Here is a 20,076-nt window from a genome sequence, read left to right as displayed (position 1 = left end):
AAAAAATACTGTAAATTCAGACGTTTCAACACTGAGAGTGACTGACAGCTGGAAAGTTACAACAGATGTTTGGCTGCAAATGTCAGCTACGGTCAACTCCATGTTTTCTCTTTTGTAAGAAGACTGGAACAGAGATGGCAAACATGCTGGTAACACAACAGGAGGTCCATCTGCTGGTTTAAGCTTTTAAAAGTAAAAATCTGTGCCACTCTGGACTAGAGCTGAAAGGATTTTTCAATTAATGCTGATCGGCACATAACAATTATTAATTATTAACAATTTTGTAGCATGGTAACTGATTGATAGTTTAATCAAATGACAAACATGATCTAACTTCAGTTTCTTAAATTTGAGGGTTTGATGTTTTTTCTGACTGAAAAGAGAATATTGTTGGGTTTTTAGTCTGTTAGTCAAATATTAGATGCAACGTGAAGAAATTAACTTGAGCTTCAGGAAATTGTTCATTGAAATATCGTCATTACCATGATAAATGTTATAGCACATTAAAAATAATGTGCTTTACTGGGGCTGCGATAACATGGAGCTAGAGGGCTACACACGTACTCACAGAACTGGACTTACATCCACAAACGTACCTTTCCTCACTGTAACGCAGACTCTTAACACAAGATGTGAAAGGTAACACTACGAGCAACCAATACGCCAATCCAAGAACCAACACCATCTGAGGAAGACCCAGTGGATTAACTTGATGGAAACAACAACAACTGCGAAACTCTTAAGCTAGAAGTATGTGCCTATCATTTGTATTTGGACTGCTTTCAGGGTCAATACAAAGCAGGATTCACTTCAAACTGAAGCTCAAGGATGAATTGACTTCAAATTTAGAACCTGCAGGTTTTGCCATTTTTATGTTGCTTTACTGTTTATTTTGCTGGTTAGCCTGTTGAACTTGGTGTTCTGCAACTAATGTGGCCAGAAGCATCTATTGCAGACCCACACGCTGGAGCAGTGTTGCAGTATTTCACATTGAGGGAAGGTCAAGAGAAACTGTGTGAACGCTGAGCCTCATTTGAAGCCAATTAAATAACTGGAGTAGCAGGTTGGATGTGGGAAACTGTTTTTCCACGTAGCTTTACATTGTTAACAGAGTGAAAGGAGGTAGAATGATGTTTTGAGAGAAGCATCCCTTTGATTTTTGTAATCACTGTAAAAAAAAAAAAAAAAAAAATTACTGTGATATAAATTTTAGGTCATGTCATCCACCCCTAGTTGTAGACCTACTCTGGTCAGGAAAGTGTCACAAGGTGGTGGATTTCACTGTCAAACTAACATTCATACAAAGGAACCCTAAAAAAAATCCCAGCGTTTCTGGGATGCATCGCCGTTGTCCCTAATTGTCCATATGTCTGTTTTAGGTGAGTTTCAACCAAATATTTCTGGCTGTGGAGCAGCCTTCCCAAGCTAGTGCACCCTCTTTGAATGAACTCAGACAAGACCCATCAGGAGGTGTCTGTACCCAAGTCAGAGATGGGTCAGTCAAACATTAACCCCATGCTGCCACAGTGGACTCCGTTCCACTAAATAACCACAACAGTGAGCCTATTATCTCTGCACGAGGCATCCAGCCGATGTTGCCTTGCAGCACTGCTGTACTCATGGTGATATTCAGTAAATAAAACTGGTTCACAGTTCAAGTCATGCATGCTAGAAACGTCACTTTAAATAAGTTGCTGCCCTCGGTGAGGCCATGCACTGCATCAGTGACAGTCACACTTTAACCAGTCGGAAGTTAGTCAATGCATAACAAGCCTTTAGCTGACTGACTGGAAAGAACGTCGCCTGTTTAGCAAGAAGGGAAGAGAAGGGGGAGCAGTGAGACAGACACAGTGCACATGTGTTGATAATAAACATGGATGACACAGACTCCATCATCTGACCTCCTTTGCCACAATAAACAGCCTGTTGCTGTAGCTAGCCATGCACACACACTGCCTCTCTGTCTCTTTTGTACAAACAGAACAATAAGCAATTCTGTGTAAGCCAATACGCTTCATAATGCTGAAAGACAACAAAACCTGCTAATGACCATCATTTTGTTTCAACTACAATCCACCTGCTCTTTCTTAACATTAGCCTTCAGCTTAGTTTAAACATTTCTCTTCTAATATTTCTGCATGAATTAGTGGGAAAAAGTCAGGTCATTTGCTTGGATCTGTAGCATGTCGTGGCAGTATGAAATATACCCTCACATTATTTCACTGAAGTGGAAGTGTGGCCATGTTGCTGGTGGCTGGGTTCAAACTCTCATCCACAGAGAGTGCTATCACATCACATATTCTACTACGCACAGGCGCAGAGCATGTAGCATGTATCAAGGCTGAGTCCTTACCACAGCGGCCCGGGTTCGATTCCTGCCCAGGCCCTTTGCTGCATATAATCTCCCCTCTCCCTTCCGCATTTAATGACTCTCTCCAGCTGTCACTATCATAATATAGCAAAACTGTTAACCCCCCCACCCCATATAGATAGATAGATAGATACTTTATTTATCTCCAAGGAGAAATTTGATATTTAAATTCTCTAAATGACAGGACACACAGTGAGTCACAGGCACAAAAGCTGACAAATCATAGTGTCCGCTGTGCCAAGGACAACACAATGTAGGCAACTGAGGAAGCTCTGAAGTAGATTGTGTGTGTCTTGTAGCAGCTGGAGAACGATTGTTGCCCTGGAAACATGAAATTCTTGGCTTCAATGCAAGAAATATGATGACCATGATTTTACTCATAAAAGTCCTTGGTTAGAACTTGTAAAAAAAAACTTTGAGACAAACTGACATTGTTGTGAACTTTTGACATCTTTGCAATTGTTTAATAAAGCCAAACAACATCTTTGTTAACATTTTTATGCATTTTCACAAAAACCAGAGGAATGTAGTGAAAGTTGCCTTTAAAGCAAAGCTGACATGTCATAAAATCTGCATTTTACAATGGCAATTGCTCAGCAGTGACCAGCTTCATCATTAGTCCACCAACGTAAACCCCGTCTATTAATCTATTCCGTTATTTCTGCATTATAAGCCAAGAAATTAATGTAAACATGCACCAGGATGAAATTCCACAAGATCGCGCATCATGTGTAGCTTTGCATGAGAGGACTCATTAGAGTCGCCTTTTCACATTTGTTCCAAAGATTAATTGAGAAGAGCAGCCATCGCCTGCAATGTGTCAGGCCGATGAGGCAACATTTTACCACACTAAAGACATCATGGCCTTTAGTCTGAATAATTAGGCATTAAAATCATGTTAAGTCTTTCAAGGATTGGCAGACAGCATAAATAACTGGTGAGGCAATGCTATTCCACTGGCACGCATTCCCAAAACCAAGGGCTCGAGCACAAACACACACGCAAGCATGCACACACACACACCTGGGGAATCGTGCGTGGCTCGCTAGTCAGGTTTCAGAGCAACCTGATCCCCTCTATTGTCTGTCTTGCTCTCCCACTGCTTCACGCGCACACACACACACCCTGACAGACTGGTTAGACGAGAGTGAGACAGAAAGCGAGACAGATGATTGGATATCTACTTGGATCTAGATATAATTACGCCATAGAAAGCACAGGACACAACCCATTTTCAAAAATAAACCAAGATACCAACACATGCATGCTCCATGAATGTTTGAACATAACACGCCTTCTCCTGCCAGCTGAAACGTAGCATGTTGACATGATGATGTTGGGGGAAATGTTGGCCTCAGTTCAGTAGTAGTGGTGGTTATTTCAGCAGGGACCAGAAGTGACATCAGTGTCTCTACTTTTCAATCAAACTGGACACTGATTCTGAATTCACTTGCAAACATGTTGTCAGTCGACTTGAACTGCTTAGTTCAGCAAGTCAACCTCTAACCTCGATTTGCAAGTCAGTGAAACCTGAGAGCTTTAAGCTCTCTCAGGTTTTATGTAGTTTTTAGCTGCAAAGTCTTCATGCTGTGTTGTTTATGGCAGGTAAGTGAGCTAAATCTTGAATCTTGAATCTTAAAATAACAACTAACTGGAACATAAACGAAGTATAAATAGCTAACAGAGTGCGAGTACTTGGATGAAGCGTCAAACTGTTGTCTAGCCATCAATGCATAATTGAACCAGGAGTGGGTCTCAAACTGGGACATAATAGAAATTCTACACATCAGGATTTAATTCAAAATAAACTAGAGCAGAAACAATCAGTTAATCGATTAGTCGATCAACAGATCATTATCAACTTTGATAATGTTTTTTTTGATAGCAAATTATATATCTATGGGTTTTGGACTGTTTGTCAGACAAATCAAGCAATATGAAGACATCACTTTGTGCTCTGGGAAAATTTGATGGGAATTTTCCACTATTTTCTGACATTTTATCGATCAAATAAGTAATTAATTGAGAACACGATTTCTCAGTTATTAAATAACTAATTTATCAGTTGGTTATCAATGATGATGAAATTAGTAAGCTGCAGCCATAAAATCAACACTTAATTTTACAAAGTAGCTTCAGTTTAAACACAGTGTTAAATGTCTTAAACATAATTGTTCACATGACTGGAAAAGTCACTCATGTGTCTCACATGACTGCGGTTATCTTCACAAATAACAAAGAGCTATAAAAAGCTGACTGCTCCCACATACTTCTCTCTGCTTTACTTCGAAATGTCAGACAGTGACTTTGATCCGGGTCCATTAGCTTGTCTCAGTCAGACCCTCCTTGTCTCAAACCTGATCTTGACCAGGATAGTTTTGCGCGGTCAACCCTCTGACACGGAAGGTCGACTAGCGGATTTCCTGGGTCACTATCTGATCTGAAAGGGTGAAACAGAGGAAACTCTGTTCTTTCAGACAGAAGAGTGAGAGCTCTTTTTGTAAAATAATCTTTGAACAAAAGGATAGGTTTCAGGATGACATCAGTTCACAAATGGTCAGGTCTGAACGGCTACGTACACATGGAGAGCAATTTAAGCACAGACAAAACCTGTCGTTTTGCATGCAACCCAGGGTTGGCTTTAGTTCATCGAGCTGCCATTCTGCCAAAACTAATCCCACAGTGTTACATACACATTCACAAGATAAAGGACTGTCTGTATATACCAGGGTTGTAAAAATAACACAATTCTTAACTGAAATATTAATATGCCATAGTATTTCTCTCATGCTTCATTATGGATTTTTACAGACAGTTTCAAAACATTAGAAACAACAATAAAATGAAATCACCCATTTCACTCGACGAGCAACAAGGCTACCCAGATATAGTACCAGTATTTATTTCCACATTAACTCAACATCAACCATTACACAACTATTTGAGTCAAAATCATGAACAGCCTGAGGCTTCATGTTCAATAAACAGCGGGTGCAGTCAGCTGCTGAAGCGCTGAGGCCAGTGGTGGATGTTTTATGGCAGCTTAAGGGTAGCTCAGATCATTAGAAAGTGCTTTAGCCAGACAACAACAGAGAACACACATCTAATAGCAGGACAGTTTGACTGAAGCCTTTTGGGAGAACTTCTGCTCCCAAAATTCATGTTGCATTCTGTATGTCTGTCCTTTACACGCTGTATTAAACCTAACCTAACTTAACCTTTCAGTACGGTGCTACAGCAGATGAGTATTAACATAAAATGTACAAATCCATATGTGTTAAAATACATATTTTCACAACACTTCTTGTAAACCCACAAGCACATAGCTACTACCCAGTTCTGAACTGGAAGTGGTTGTAAATGAGAACACACCCTGAGTATTGTCAAGACTGGTTCCTTCATAGGTACTTGCCGATTATGCGTAATCTATCAAAACATTCGTTCCACAAGCATACATTTGCAGAAAATAAATGATTTTAACTGCTCGTCCCGCAGTCTCTCATCCACCATCAGAATGTTTTAGACAAACATTTATGTTTGTTGTCATAACTGTTGCTACGAAAAAGCGAGAACAAACTGACTGTGCCAGTCAACTTGGCACAGTTTATACATTAGTTTATAATAGGCCATTTATATTATAATCTGGCAAATTCTAGTAGATTTACTTAGACAGCATCCCCACTCCCAACCCCCCCACCACCACCACCACCACCACCACCAGAGGTACCTGCCAGGCAGCAATTTTACATTAGTAGAATGATGCTAATGTAGACGATGACTGAGGAAAGAATAAGTGAGGAATAACTATGATCTACATTCTCAAACTACAGTCACCTTTTCCATGTCAGAAGTTTGATTTTATTTGGATTTTACACTTGTTTATGGGCATAATATAATTTGGGTATAATTACAATAATAGTAATAATACAATAATTAGTTTACATGGCCACTTTGCTGCTGCTGTTTTTGCATTGTAATAAAAAAGAACCGATAAGAATACTGATAAAGTACCAGACTAGAGATGTCAGTTTCAGTTAATTTTGCTTTCATGTTCTTCTCTGCTGAATGAAAAAAAGTGTAAGATAAATGTCAAATCTACATATTTTGGATCCAAATTGTAACTGCTATCAGGACCCAAACCTACTGAAACGTGTTTCTGGAATGCAGCAACGAGGGCTGAGCGGCAACACAAAGACACACTCAAATACAGACACACAGATGGCTAATTTGAGCACAGTTTCAGTGGTTGTCCACACTATTAACCACAGCACTTCCTGTATGTGTGTCCAATATGAAAAAAACAGGATGTGATGATTACAGTATCTGCCGAACAATCCATTGCACTGTGTCATCAGACCATATGAGCATGCCTGTACACACACACACACACGCACAGCTCATTCATCTCAGAAAAAAGCCACAGGATCCTTGATTTATCTTAGCGCTGACTCAAGTGCCCTAATCACAGTCGTGGTTTGGCATGAGGCTGCCAGCTGTGTGAGTGTGTCTGAGTGTGGACCCTGACACCTTCTCCTCACAGTGTTCATGCTGGTTAGTGTGGTTGACTGCAGGCCATGACACTTTTGGTTTGAGTGCTGACAGCTGGCACTATTTTTAGGCAATGAACAAATCACATCAATTTTAGTCCATTCAGTGCTGACAATCAAGTGTTATAAAAATCCATTTACTTGCCTCAATTCTGACAGTTTCACTCGTAACTAGCACAGCAACAGTGAGTTTTAGGTAAAACTCATGCAAATGAGCTCATTTTCATTTAAATATATAAACTGACTGTGTGGACAAGGTACATAAGGCCCTGGCCAGGCCGAGACGTCCAGGTTAAAAGAATAGTTTGACATTTTTGAAATATGCTTATTCTCTTTCTTGCCAAGACTTAGATAACAAGTTTGATACCACTCTTTATCTGTCCGCTAAGTATAAAGCTACAGCCAGAAGCCTGTTAGCTTAGCTTGGTATAGAGACTGGAGATGGGGTAGTCTAAAAGTGTAAAAAAGTAGCACAGACTACATCAGGTATAACATGTTAATTAGTGGCCTTTAGTGGCGCTGGTAGGTCGATTTTGTTACTTTTGGACAGAGGCAGACAGCTTGTTTCTTCCTGTTTCCATTCTTTATTCTAAGCTAAGATAACCAGCTGCTGGGTGGAACTATTCCTTTAACATTATAGCTAATAGACTGTGAGATACAGTTACTTTTCAACAGATGATGACAACAGATGTGTCCTACAGATCTATTTTTAAATCTGTGTGTTGATTGGAAAAATAGCTCAAGTCTCCCTTTATCCCCATGAAAAGTGGCTCAGTTGGCTTTAGGGTCAGTGGAATATTCCTGACAAGGTTCCCTTATATCCAGCGAAAATTCCCTTTACATACATTAATCCAGAAACTGCATGCGTTCAGTGGAAACATCTCCTCAGAGCTTTACCATGGTATAAATAAGCATGTAGATTCAGAGAAATGTCCTTTTACCTGCAGCGACTGAGCATGACTGGTCTTATCATGTGACATGCTGACAGGAAATCTCTGCACAGTCTATGAGCATGTTTTCTTAGTTTCCCGTTGTCGCACATGTGAAAGCAAAAAACACATACTGGCCAGCACATTGAACTTTCATGAGAATGTGTATCATATGGATTAACCCACAGCTGCATATCATATGACAAATAGATGATAGGAGGACAGAATGTGGGTGTAGAACAACTGCTGTTGCCGTCATCATCTTAACTACTGTAGTTTTACAGAGTTTAAGCCAGGACTGTTGTGCCAGCACTGGGCTAAATTGGCCATTTAGTACTTTTATAGGGGACACAGCTACAGCTGAGGTTTATGTGAATGTCATTAGTTTTACAAGTATTTGGTGATAAACCATAGTATTTTTAAAATTTTGACCTGATGATGGCCCTAGAGGAAAGGGCTGTCGTTATTAAAGTCATTAGGATTCAACGTTTGGGGAACATGAATATATTTAGAAAATTTCATGGGAATCCAATCAAGTACATAGAAATGGCACAAACCCTATTTGCATTAACTACTTGCCTCTAATGGTAGTATGGCTGCTATTATGGCTTCTGACTAGTGCTACGACCTTGACTAGCATTAATATCAGTTACTCCTGCTTCAGCTTCTTTGCAGGTGGTCGTCAGACGTGAGCATGGGCCCATAATGTGTTACAGAGTTTCTGTTGCGTATTCATGACTAACAACTTGAAATCATTAGGAGGGTTTAAATGAACACGCAAGTCTAGACTAGAAAAACACAGCGGTGTTTGTTAAAGACTGGCAACAGTGGGTCACAAAGTGGGTTTAAATGAGTTCACAAATGACTGTAGAAATATGAGTCCTGTTTGAGACTATTGTTGTCGTCTCACTGTGAAAGATTTCCCCCTTCAAGAGTCTGCAATTTATAGTTGGCTGATTCAAAGACTCTGAATTTTTTTTTCACCTTTTCAAAAAGAGGGACAACAAATCATTACGCTTCCATCTCTTTTATTTACAAGATAAGTAAGTTAAGATCTGTATTGTTCCTCGTTTATGATAAACAAGTACGATAACAAACCAGCTCAGAATCAGCCTGCTGCTCAGCTTTATTCTGCCCTCTGACTACCTGACATATTACAGCCTGGGGTACCCGCAGAAACCAGGGGGTACACTGTGTGTACTTCATGGACAGGTAACCTAGGTAACCAGAAACCCTCCATGCTGAGTAGCTACTGTGTGTATGTGTGTGTGTGCATGTGCAAATGAGCAGCACAAAGAGCTGAAGGCAACACAGACCAGTTTTATTGGGCTTTGAAACTCCGCTGGCCAAATAAACAGCCTGGGAAAACTCCTCTGTTGCTAGAATTAACATTGTTTCCTCGTATGCAAACAGGCTCCGTGTCAGACAGGGGAAGACAGAGAAAAGAAAGACGGGAGGCGAGAGAGAGGAGAGGGGGGTGGGGCTGCCCTAGTTATGCTTATCCCATTTATATACACACTTTTACACCTGATGTCTGTATTTATGGTGTGTACATTGTGGCACATTCCTGCCAGAAGACAGTGTTTCCCATACATACTTATCCACAGCTGAAAGATGCACCACAAACAGATTCTGCCGGCTGATAAGGCAGCAGCGTGAAACTGCTTTTGTATTGCATGCACACAATATCAACTGCTACATCAGCACAAAGAGGGCCTACGAAAACCCTTGAGGTGGTTCCTGGAAGTCAAAAGACGAATACTGGTGGTGACCTTGAGGTCACGACCCTGCGTTGGGTTGATGGTTCCAGCCTCTACGATATATCATTGCAGTCTTTTATCTGTCTTTTGATCAAACAAAACCAAAAATATGAAGGCTCTGGGAAATCCTGATAAGCATTTTTCACAGTTTTCTTATCTTGCAACAGGCTACACGAATAAATAAAAAAAGGCAAAAAGAATTAACAAATGATTCAATACTTAAAATAACTGCTAGCTCTAAACTGCTGGTGAAGACTGGAAGCTCCAGAAACAGACAGTAAGCGGACCTTGAGGTAGGATTGTTTTGTAAAAGCTACTAATTCCAAGGTCAATATTTTACTACCACCCTCAACTGTATTAAAGGGGGTTGGGATTCATAATTTCCATGTAATTCATTTGGAGCACACCCCAAATAATTAACAGAAGTATCCCTTACTCAAATTAATCTGACTACTTCACCACTCTAACTGCTCAGATAGAAATCAGGGAGACACATTAGTCTAAATTTGCCATTTAGCCTAAAAAGTTCATTATAGAATATCTAAAATTAAGGAATGGATATGAAGCGTGAATTAAACCATGAGGTTTCACTAACATTCTTTGATTATCCTAGTTATAAGGTTTCACTCTCCCCAGTATGATATCCAGTTTAAAATCATCCCATATGTGGCCCCTGGGAGAAAACTTTTTCGAACAGCAGCTCCAAAGCACTAAAGCCTATTTAAGGGTTTGTGACATTAAACCATTTTTAAAACACTGCACATTTTATCTCGGCCTGTGGGAAACTCTTACATAAAAATGTCTATGCTGGAGAATTCTGCCTGATCCAGGGGGGAAAGAGGCGGTGCTTGCTAAGGAGGAGATGGAGAGTGTTGGCGTGAGGTTGGAGAGGAAGGGAGAGCTGCAATTATCAACTTCACAACGGGATAAGAGGGGCTAATGGTCTATCGTCACCTGGCAAACACACACCCGCTGGATGCCACTCACATGAACACACATACTGAAACAGAGAACAAAAAGGAGCCAGATTCAGTCATGCTTGATTTATCCTGCTAACATTAGTAGCTAAGGGAAGTAATGCTACTGCAGAGACAGAGAACCAGATCACTAAACAGGGAACTGAACCAACAATCAGGGACACTGTGCTACACGATGAAAGCTTCATCTTGCCCGTATGTCACCAAGTACTTTGACAGTGTGTCTGTCCACAGAGCAGATTGCATCAGTACAGCAGAGGGGAGCAGGTTTAGCAGGCAGCTGGTGTGTTTAGTACACAGCAACCAAAGAACAGATCAGCTGGAGAACAACGTCATCAAGTCAAAAAGCTGGTGCAGGTTTACAGAGGGGTTCGCAGCCATGACAAAAACATTAGTCTCAGGGTTTTAGTCAACAGCAATTAGCCCAGTGAGCAAAATAATTATTAAACGTACAGGGAGGTTATGTTGAGCTATTCTATGCAAAGTCAGAAAGGCTAAAATCAATGAATCTGCCAGGGTTATAGAATGTGAGAAATGCTCATCATGGTTTCCTAAAGCCCTAGGTGGTGTCATCAAATTGCTACTATTGTGTAGTATTTTTCTGTAAAACTTGACCCTGGCTATCATGGAATCGATACTTTCATATTGTGATACTGATATACTGCACATCGTGATGCAGTACATTTTCTGGGAAACCTAGTGAGATATTGAAAATCGGTGGAAATAGCCAGACAGCAATTGCTGTTTTTAGAAAACCAGAAAATTAAACGCATGAAAAATTAAGGTGCAAAGAAATTATTAACATGCAATATTTCCAAAAGGATTTCTGCTCATTGACTTGCAGAATTACCCACAATAGCCTGATATGACCAGAGATACTAAAGGGATGCACACAGTCCCAGAGTGTAAATGGTACAGCAAAAACTGGTATATTGTAATACTGCTTACTCCTTTTCCTGGGTGTTAATAAACAGGACTATGAAAAGGAAATGCCATCAGTATAAAGTCCACATCACTGTCTGTGAGCATGTTACACAAGCAGGCCTTAAACTGACAGCAACCAGCCATCCAGCAGAGGCTTAGTGTAATGACTGGGTTGGAGATCTAGGGAAAATTCACCAGAAAAATTCCAGACATCTTCCAATTTTCCACGTGTCCTAAAGCCTGAGTTTTTATCCGCTGGCTAATAAAGTAAGTGACTAATAAACAGTTGACAGACAGACTGACTCCTGGAAGACAGAACAACAGTGAATGCAGCTGCAGCTTTGACCAAAGCCCTGCATCTAAGCAAGTCATGACTCTGAGACGTCTGGAACAGTTTCTGTCTCTGGTGATTCACGTTTTTACTTCCTGGAAAGAAATTGTAATAAATACTCATGTTGCAGCATTTGATAAAAATGATAAATAATGATAATAATGTATCTTTATGACTGGCATGAGGAAACACAATGCATCAGATGTTAACGTGCAGCAGAGATACACCGCAAGTCAAATATTTTGGAATATATTCTATTCACTCGCTTCTGCAGAAGAGAGAAAAAAAACACAAACTGACAAGAAACCCTGCTGGTACAAAACTGAGGCCATGAAGTAATCCTAGAATTCTAGAAATCACCCTTTTTATACCAAGGAAAAGCAGCGCCACACCAACAGTAAGGCCTGATTGGCAGCAGGGTCACAAAGTCAGGCCATTTAACATGTGTTGTCCTATTTACGGAAAACGGGTTTATCCAGGGTCACTGCATCAGTGAGGCGTACAGGTGTGATGATGTCTGAATCCAAGAAGAGCTTCACTGCCAAACAGCTGGCTGGGTGGATACAGCTGTGACTGCATCCGGAGGGAGAACAGGGAGCGAGGCAAAGGGAGGATGAGAGGAAGGAAGAGAGGGAGGGAGAGGAGCAACAGGGACAGAGGAAGAAGCCAGCAGCTCTGGCTTTGTGTATGTTATTACTAGTCCCCAGTGATAGGTTCAGAGAACTGTGGATCAGTAATTCCGTAATTCATCTCTTCCTTTTGGCCATGAATTGTCTCATTTGTCACTGCCTTCCTTTGGTTGTCCACATGTCATCTGAGACACATCAGATTCTGATTAAACTCTTTATGTGAATGTGAGTTGATGCATCTCACTATTAAGTAGAAACATTTTTAAAAAATACACCTTGGCTGCTGCGTGCTACAAAATTGCCAAAACAAAAATGTACTGCATATTGATTGATAATTGAGTAATGACTGATTTCTGAGCTTTGCTACAGCTCTATTACCCCATTATCAATTATTCTAATAGACCTCTATTCGTGTTGAAGTTGGGCAGGGCTACAGTTGGAATTACCTGAGGTTACCAAACTCCATGTACGAAAGGATTGATAAAGGTGCAATTTGTCCCACCATAACAACTGCAACAAAGCTGCCTTGAGAGTGAGGGAGATCAATCAAGCAGTCGATGCATGCCCACACTGTCCTGGAAGGAGGTCTAAATTCGGAGTTCAGAGAGGCTGTGTTGGTGCAGCACCGTGGCTGGATGACATCATGTTGCTGTCCAGCAAAAGTTGAGCCAGGTTCAACTTATGTTTTCTTTTGGCTGGAATCGAGCCCTGATTTGCTCTGTAGCCTGCCCCAAATATATAGCAGACACTAAGGTATAACTGCCACGGTGGAAATGGTAATGCCAACTCTACTGTTGCAAGGTATATGTCATGACATCACCTAACCCTGTGCAGAAGGTCACTGGAGCCTCATGCAAACAAATGAGGGGGCTGTCTGTCTAGATGTGACCTAATCATCCAATATAAATTAAATCACCTGTGTGGGTAAACCAAAGGTGTGAAGGGCCTTTAATTGAGTCAACTGGCACATTTATCAGTTTACACTGAGAGATATTTGTTGAGGCATGCAAAATCATCGTGAAAATCCGTGAATTTCAGTCATCAAACAATATTTGAAATGGACACAGACACACTTGCTTAAACAAAATGAGATTTTCAGTAGGGAGAAAAAGAATGATGACAAATAGTTAAGTAGGTACAGTAGCTCATGCTGCCATTTCACACCTATTGTTAAAGTCTACATCTGGTGATACAGTGAAAACTCATTTTTCTCTACTCTGACTGGCAGCCCATTCACTCTTGATGTATCCTGTTACTATTACTGTTGCAGCAGCCAATTTCCCCACTGGGATCATTAAAGTTTCATCGAAACCATTATGTCTGTAAACTCCTATCGTCCCTCAATCCATCAGCCTTCACCTCCCACCATATGAAAATACTGTATCTCTATCATCTATCTGTATCATTAAACCCCCTCTCTCCCTTCCTCTTTATAGTCTTCCCTCTCCTCCAATCTTCTCTCACACCTCCTTCCTCCCTGTCTCCTGCAGATGTGCGTTAGCACAATTTTGTTAATTAAGAAAGACATCCACCCTCACACGCAGGACATACACAAAGTAATGTGGGCTTCAGCTACCATTGTCACACACCCAGGACTGAAAACAACATGCTCCCTCACTCACGCCAACAAAAACACCTCCCTCTACATACACACTGGGTTGAAAACCTTGGCTAGCCTGGATATAACAGCTTGTCGTGTCCAGGCCAGTGCCCTCAGCTTCAACATGACTTCATTCACACCCGCTGTGACCTGCGAAGAACCAGACTACTGGCCTACTAGACAACAAGAACCCTCTCATTCATTGCCACAGGTTCACAAGTCAGTGAAAAGATACAAGAAATGGTGGCTCAAGACTTGATTTGTGATTGCTCCACGTTGGCAGGTGCCACAAAGAGCCGTGTTCTGTGGTGTCTTTAAAAACGAGGCCATCTCTAAGTCAGAGGGATCATTTTCAGTAATAGCTGGCGAACTCTCCGTGGTGGTCACCATTGCCATGTTACCTCTACGAACCTTCTCACTCCCTCAGGTCAAGGATGTAGAACTGCAAATTACCATTTTTTCATTTCTTTATTTTTATTGACTAATAGCAAGGACACTGGGCAAAGACTGGATGAAAACCAATGACAACATCAACTGGAAAGGTGTCGCAGTAGTTAGGAAAAATTCAAGGAGACCAATGTCAAAAAGTATAACCTGACCCATACGAAACAATAAGCTGTTTAGTACTTCAAAGGTCATAGACTTGTGAAAATAGTCCTCTTACAGAGCTAATGGTGGCTTTGTTTGATTGATTCTTTTGTCTGACCAACTCTGAGAAAGTCAGTATATAAAACGACTCAGTCTTCAAGAAACATGTAGATCACTTTGATATTTAAGTGTTGTCTTCTTTGCTAACCTACAGTCAAGTGAGCTGGAATCACTCCAGACCTTGAGATACTGAAGGCTATGGTCTATAAATATCACAACCAGGAGAGGAGATATCGAACACCCTTGTCTGAGTCTGATGGCCTTCTGATGCCAAGAACACAGGCAATCCTCTTGGTCAAAGTATCAAATGATTCACAAATAACGACGGTACCCCATACTCCAACTCCTCCCATAGGACACCTGAGGGAACACAGTTGAGCCTTTTCCAAATCCACACAACACATGAAGCAAAGAAAAGCAAACTCTTGTGACCCCTTGATCTGCCAGAGGGTAGAAAACAGCTCACTGCTCTGAATCTGGGTTTCTACAATCGGTCTGAAGTCTTCTATTCATTCAACAGCTGACAGCCTTCAAAGTAAAATCAAGAGTCTAGCCAGCCGTTTAGAGCCTGTCCTCTTTCCTCTACCTTTGCATCCTTTATCCCCTTATCCTTGTCTTTCAGTTTGGCCGATCAGCGGAGACGACTGCCTGTCAGCCTCTTGTCCCTCAGTCAGACTTGGCCGCTCCACTCTGCTGGCCTCCAGCTCACCTCAACCAGACAGACCGGAGCACAGCATGGCAGCATCCTGGCACTGAGCGCGCACACACAAGGCACACAGAGCTTTAATTCAGACAAACACTTCCTATTTTATGTGTGTGTCTCGGAGGGCAGGAAGCCAGCGCGGTAATAGGATGTTCCTCACTTGCTTTGTGATGTCTCAAAGACATGGGCTGAAGCCAAAACGCAGGGCGAAAGCAACGGCGCCAAGATACAATGAACCTACTAATGCTAGCTTGAGTGCTGGATGCCATTTGTTTATATAATGCTGCTAGAAAAAAATAGCTATTGATGGAATTTAGAGATTAAATGATTAGTCCATTATTTATAAACTGGGGGTTGGGATATCCACAAGAAGAATCAGAGGGGTCACAACATGATCGGAAGTATATAAAAACATGTAGAGAAGTATTTCTTCTTGTTTGAACAGGTACCAACCTGTAGAAATATGCAACACTGAGGGGTTACATCGCTTAGTTTTAAGGGGAATCACTGGATTAATCGACCAACAGAAAATCAGATGGCCACAGTTCTGATAATTGAGTAATCATTTCAATAATTTCTCAAGCAAAATTTTAAAAAATTTCAAATCTTGTAAAATGTAAGCATTCGCTGCTTTTCTTGATCTTAAATATCAGCACCTTAAACATCTTTGAGTTTTTGACAGTTGGTTCCATACAGCAAACAATTTGAAAACACTGCTTTGGGCTCTGGGAAATTGCGATGGGCGTGAGATTAGACAGATCTAACACAAAACACATCAGCCAACCAACTGTTCTGCATCCTATGTTGTGGACAATAATCTGTAATCCGACATCAGACAGCCAATCATGTGTAATCTGACATCAGACAGCCAACGTATTAATCTCATCAGGGGATTATGACGGTCCGTCAGGCAGCGCTTCCACTCAGCAGATCACGGTTTGCTTACTGGTGAAAAGACCATGCAGAGATGAATGAAACAGGTGTAATAGGATGTAAAGGAATATCCTGCCACTTCAATTTTTAGCTCATCATCTTCCATTCAGGATATATTCATTACAGCTATTGGTGGATTTACCATGCTAGTTTTGGACATTTTCAAAATCCTGCTGTTGAATGTTATTCCAACTGTGGTATTTTGTATCTACTGAAACTTATATAAATGTTCTGTTAACTTGAATTTACTCTTCCAATGTTTCTTTACAGATGTCCTAAAACTTGTATCTGATATCATGCTTTACAAAGACATGACTTCAACGGACAACTCTTCACACGGTGTGATAAAAAGTCTTGCTTTTATCCAATCTGAAGGACACAGATAAAGCCCAACCATCAAAACAGTTGTGCAAAGATCTGATATTTTTATAGATATATTTCAGCACACACTTAACAATACTGAGGACTCATACTGAATCAGTCAATTAATTGATTTGTTGATTAATTAAGATGGTCATATGATGGACATTTTTACATTTGCAAATGATTGACTACTCGACTACTACTAGTTTTCTTGGTCTGATCAGGCTTACAACTTATATGTTCATGTAACTGAATCAAATGGCAGCAACATGTAGACACCCAAAGAATTATCTAACCTTTCTCTGATACAGAAACTGAACCCACATTCACACCTTTAGAAACAGGCTCAAAAATATTTTATCATTGAGACTAAATTCTCTCCTCCAGTTTTAAAGCCTTGTTCACGAGCCAGTCTCTCCATCTGTCTATCTGGGAACACAAACTGAGACAGCTGATTGTATCCTATCCCTACTTGGTGCTCGCCAAGGCGAAAAAAGAAAGAAGAAAACCTGAATGGATAACATGAATGGGAGATCCAAAAACAACACTGGTATCCCGACGGCTCGCATCTGCGTTCACGTGCGCATTATTTCACAATCCTTTTGAAGCACGGACAAGCACACAGTTATCTCTTTGTCTGTAGTAGCACGGTCAAGATACCTTTGAGGCCTGAGCAAGCACAAATTTAGCTTATATTAAACTGCAGATAATAACCACTGAGGTCAGCTGGAGGAGTATCATCTCAGGGAGGGAGAAATAGCCCCCTCCTTCCTACACACACACACACACACACACACACACACACAGGATGCTTCTGGTTGCCTCTCTGGTTACCACAGCTTGCAATGGCCAACACCCCAAAAGAAATAGATGCTGGAGCTCACCACACTGTCAGTTACGGCTCTTATTCAAACAAATACAACATGAATTAAGCACATGCTGCAAAAATCAATTAAACCACATCATCATAACCAATCTGAGACATGGGGATGGTGTAAGACTCACTCTGATATCTACTGTACTTCACAAAGAGCAGCGCCAGCAGCTATTTGACTGACTTATCAAATAAAATCTGATTTGACTGACTAGGATTTAGCTCCTCGTTGAGTCACAATAGCTAGAAATACAGGACAAACGTCGTGAGGTGTACCATCCAGCTCCTCTGAGCATGTGTCCCTCCTAATCACATGGAAGTTGAGACAAAAGACTGGATAACCGGCGACAAAGAAGCATGCCATGCCAATCAGTGCGTGAAATAAACGGCTGTGAAGTTGGGGTTCATTCCCAGCCGACAGAGCAGGATGGTGGTCTCCGCCCGGACCACACCGTCTCTCTACCCTGCCACCGGGGATCCCTGCCAGCTTCGCCTTCAAACAGGGTGTGACACACACAAAAACCGTCAAAATACAACTTCGCAACTTGCCGGGCAAACACGAACATCAGCTCCGCAGCCCAGATATTATTTAAATTGACGGATAATGTGTCGGAGACGGCAGCGTGACCCCCGCCCCGCCTGCCGTGCCCGTGTGTCTGCGGACTCGCCTATTGTTCCGCCGCTGTCACAGCCGTTAAGGTGCGCCGCGGATTAGCTTTAGCTTTAGCCGCGCCGGCTAGCGTTAACGTTAGCCGCTCGCCTTTTCACACAAAGCTAAAAAGGTAACACGGCACCTTCCTTCCACTCGTCAAACAAGTCGGTGTGCCGTCCCTGCCGAAGCACCGCGCACACGAGCCGAGCGGTTGTTCAGAAACACAGTTTGAAGAGTTTAAACATACCCAGAGCTCCGTTCCCCAACTCATTGCGGATTCCCCCTGCTGACTTCTCCCGTGTTGGACGCAGTTTTCCCGGCTCAGACTCTCCTGACTGCCGCTGGGATTCTGGTCCGTCTGACTGACTGACTGTCGACAAACACTCCTCCTCCTCCTTCTCCTCCTCCTTCTGCTCTCTATCCGCCTGAATCAGCAGGGCCGCCCAAACCAGGAGCCCTGGACCACAGTGGCCCTAAAGATGATGTGGTCATCCAGGTGGTTTTACACCTTGGAATGAGCAATAAAGAAAGAAATAGTTAAAAAATACAGTTAAAAAAAATACAATTATATGATGCTAGACGTAAAACATGACATAGGTTACTACCTGGAAACAGGGCAATATCTAAAAACAAGCAATTCAATCTATTCACACAATTATTCTTTGTCATTTTATTTATTACAAATTTAAGTATGATTAATTAATTCAGTAATAAAAATAGCTGTAAAAGAACCAAAAAATTGTAACACAAGAATAGGATTTACCTGATTGGAACTGCTTGTCTAAACATATCATCAAAATGTTATTTTAATTATTTTGCGTCATTAAATTTCCTGTTTGCCCACCTTCTAAATTTTCAAGCCAATTTAAAGTTTATCATCTTAGATGTCATAGTGTAAAAACATAAGGATAAAAGTATTGATTTTTGTTTTGACCAATAAATAAATGAATAGAGTGAAAAGGAAATGTGAGACTGAACAGCATAAATTCACTGTCAATGCCAAAGGAAGAGAAAAATATATAATACCTGAAAGGGAGAGTTTGTCTATGGTCTCTTGTATCTTATTACTCTGAGGAATGGGGGTTGAATTTACATTATTCTGCACTCTCTGCCTGACAGCAATACTTCAGGGATCATCAGGGATCAAGTGTGTCTTCTCTCAGTTTAGGTCACTGCAGAGTTTCCAAATAACTCCTTCGAATGTAAATATGTCCTTTTAAAAACATATCTTCTTCATTTAAATCAATTGACCCACATGAGAAAAACACTATTGCTAAAGCTAACATTGATGGAAGTGGGGGTTTTTTTGTTTGTTTGTTTTTTGAGAATCAATTTTATTTCAGGTGGTGATCATCAGTTAATGTCATCTCTTTGTGGGGCTAGAGACTCTATGGGAAGTATTACTGTCAATTCAACCTGCTACACATTATTTCACTGGGTCGCAGGGCAGTTTGTGTTTTTACAAAGTGTCGTTTTTATCTTACTGCGATAATAAACGATCTTTGGACAGAAACGCAACTCATTAATATGATTAATATATGAATAAACAGTTCCCTCTAGCGGCTTTTCTTTGTCACTACAGCTGTAGTCAGCGCTTGAATATATCAGTTGAAAATATCAGTCAACAGACAGAAAATTATTCTGCAACTATTTTGTCAAAATTATTAGTTACAGTATTTTTTTTAATCATTAAAACCAATTTCTCAAGTATGAGGATTTGATGATTTTCTGATAAGCATACAGGGTTTGATAGTAAACAAATACCTTTGGGTAATGCACATTTAAAGTCATGTTTGTTTTATTGACATTTTGCAGCCGACAAGAGGAAGCAATTA

The 20,076-nt window shown here is 40.9% G+C and overlaps 1 protein-coding gene across 3 annotated transcripts in view; it reads right to left on the bottom strand.

Annotated features, from left to right (window-relative positions):
* The window catches only part of fnbp1l (formin binding protein 1-like), a 49,691-nt gene extending 31,103 nt beyond the window's left edge, over positions 1 to 18,588 (bottom strand). For all 3 annotated transcript variants that reach the window (XM_041935641.1, XM_041935643.1, XM_041935642.1), the window contains exon 1: positions 18,489 to 18,588. In XM_041935641.1, the coding sequence (XP_041791575.1) occupies positions 18,489 to 18,512 (24 nt within the window). In that variant the 5' untranslated portion in view covers positions 18,513 to 18,588. The remainder of the gene's footprint in view (positions 1 to 18,488) is intronic.
* Positions 18,589 to 20,076: the final 1,488 nt, after the last annotated feature.

Source organism: Chelmon rostratus, chromosome 4 (genome assembly GCF_017976325.1).
Source record: "Chelmon rostratus isolate fCheRos1 chromosome 4, fCheRos1.pri, whole genome shotgun sequence".
NCBI lineage: Eukaryota > Metazoa > Chordata > Actinopteri > Chaetodontiformes > Chaetodontidae > Chelmon > Chelmon rostratus.
Note: the sequence above shows the minus strand (reverse complement) of the source record. Positions and strands in the feature narration are given on the sequence as shown.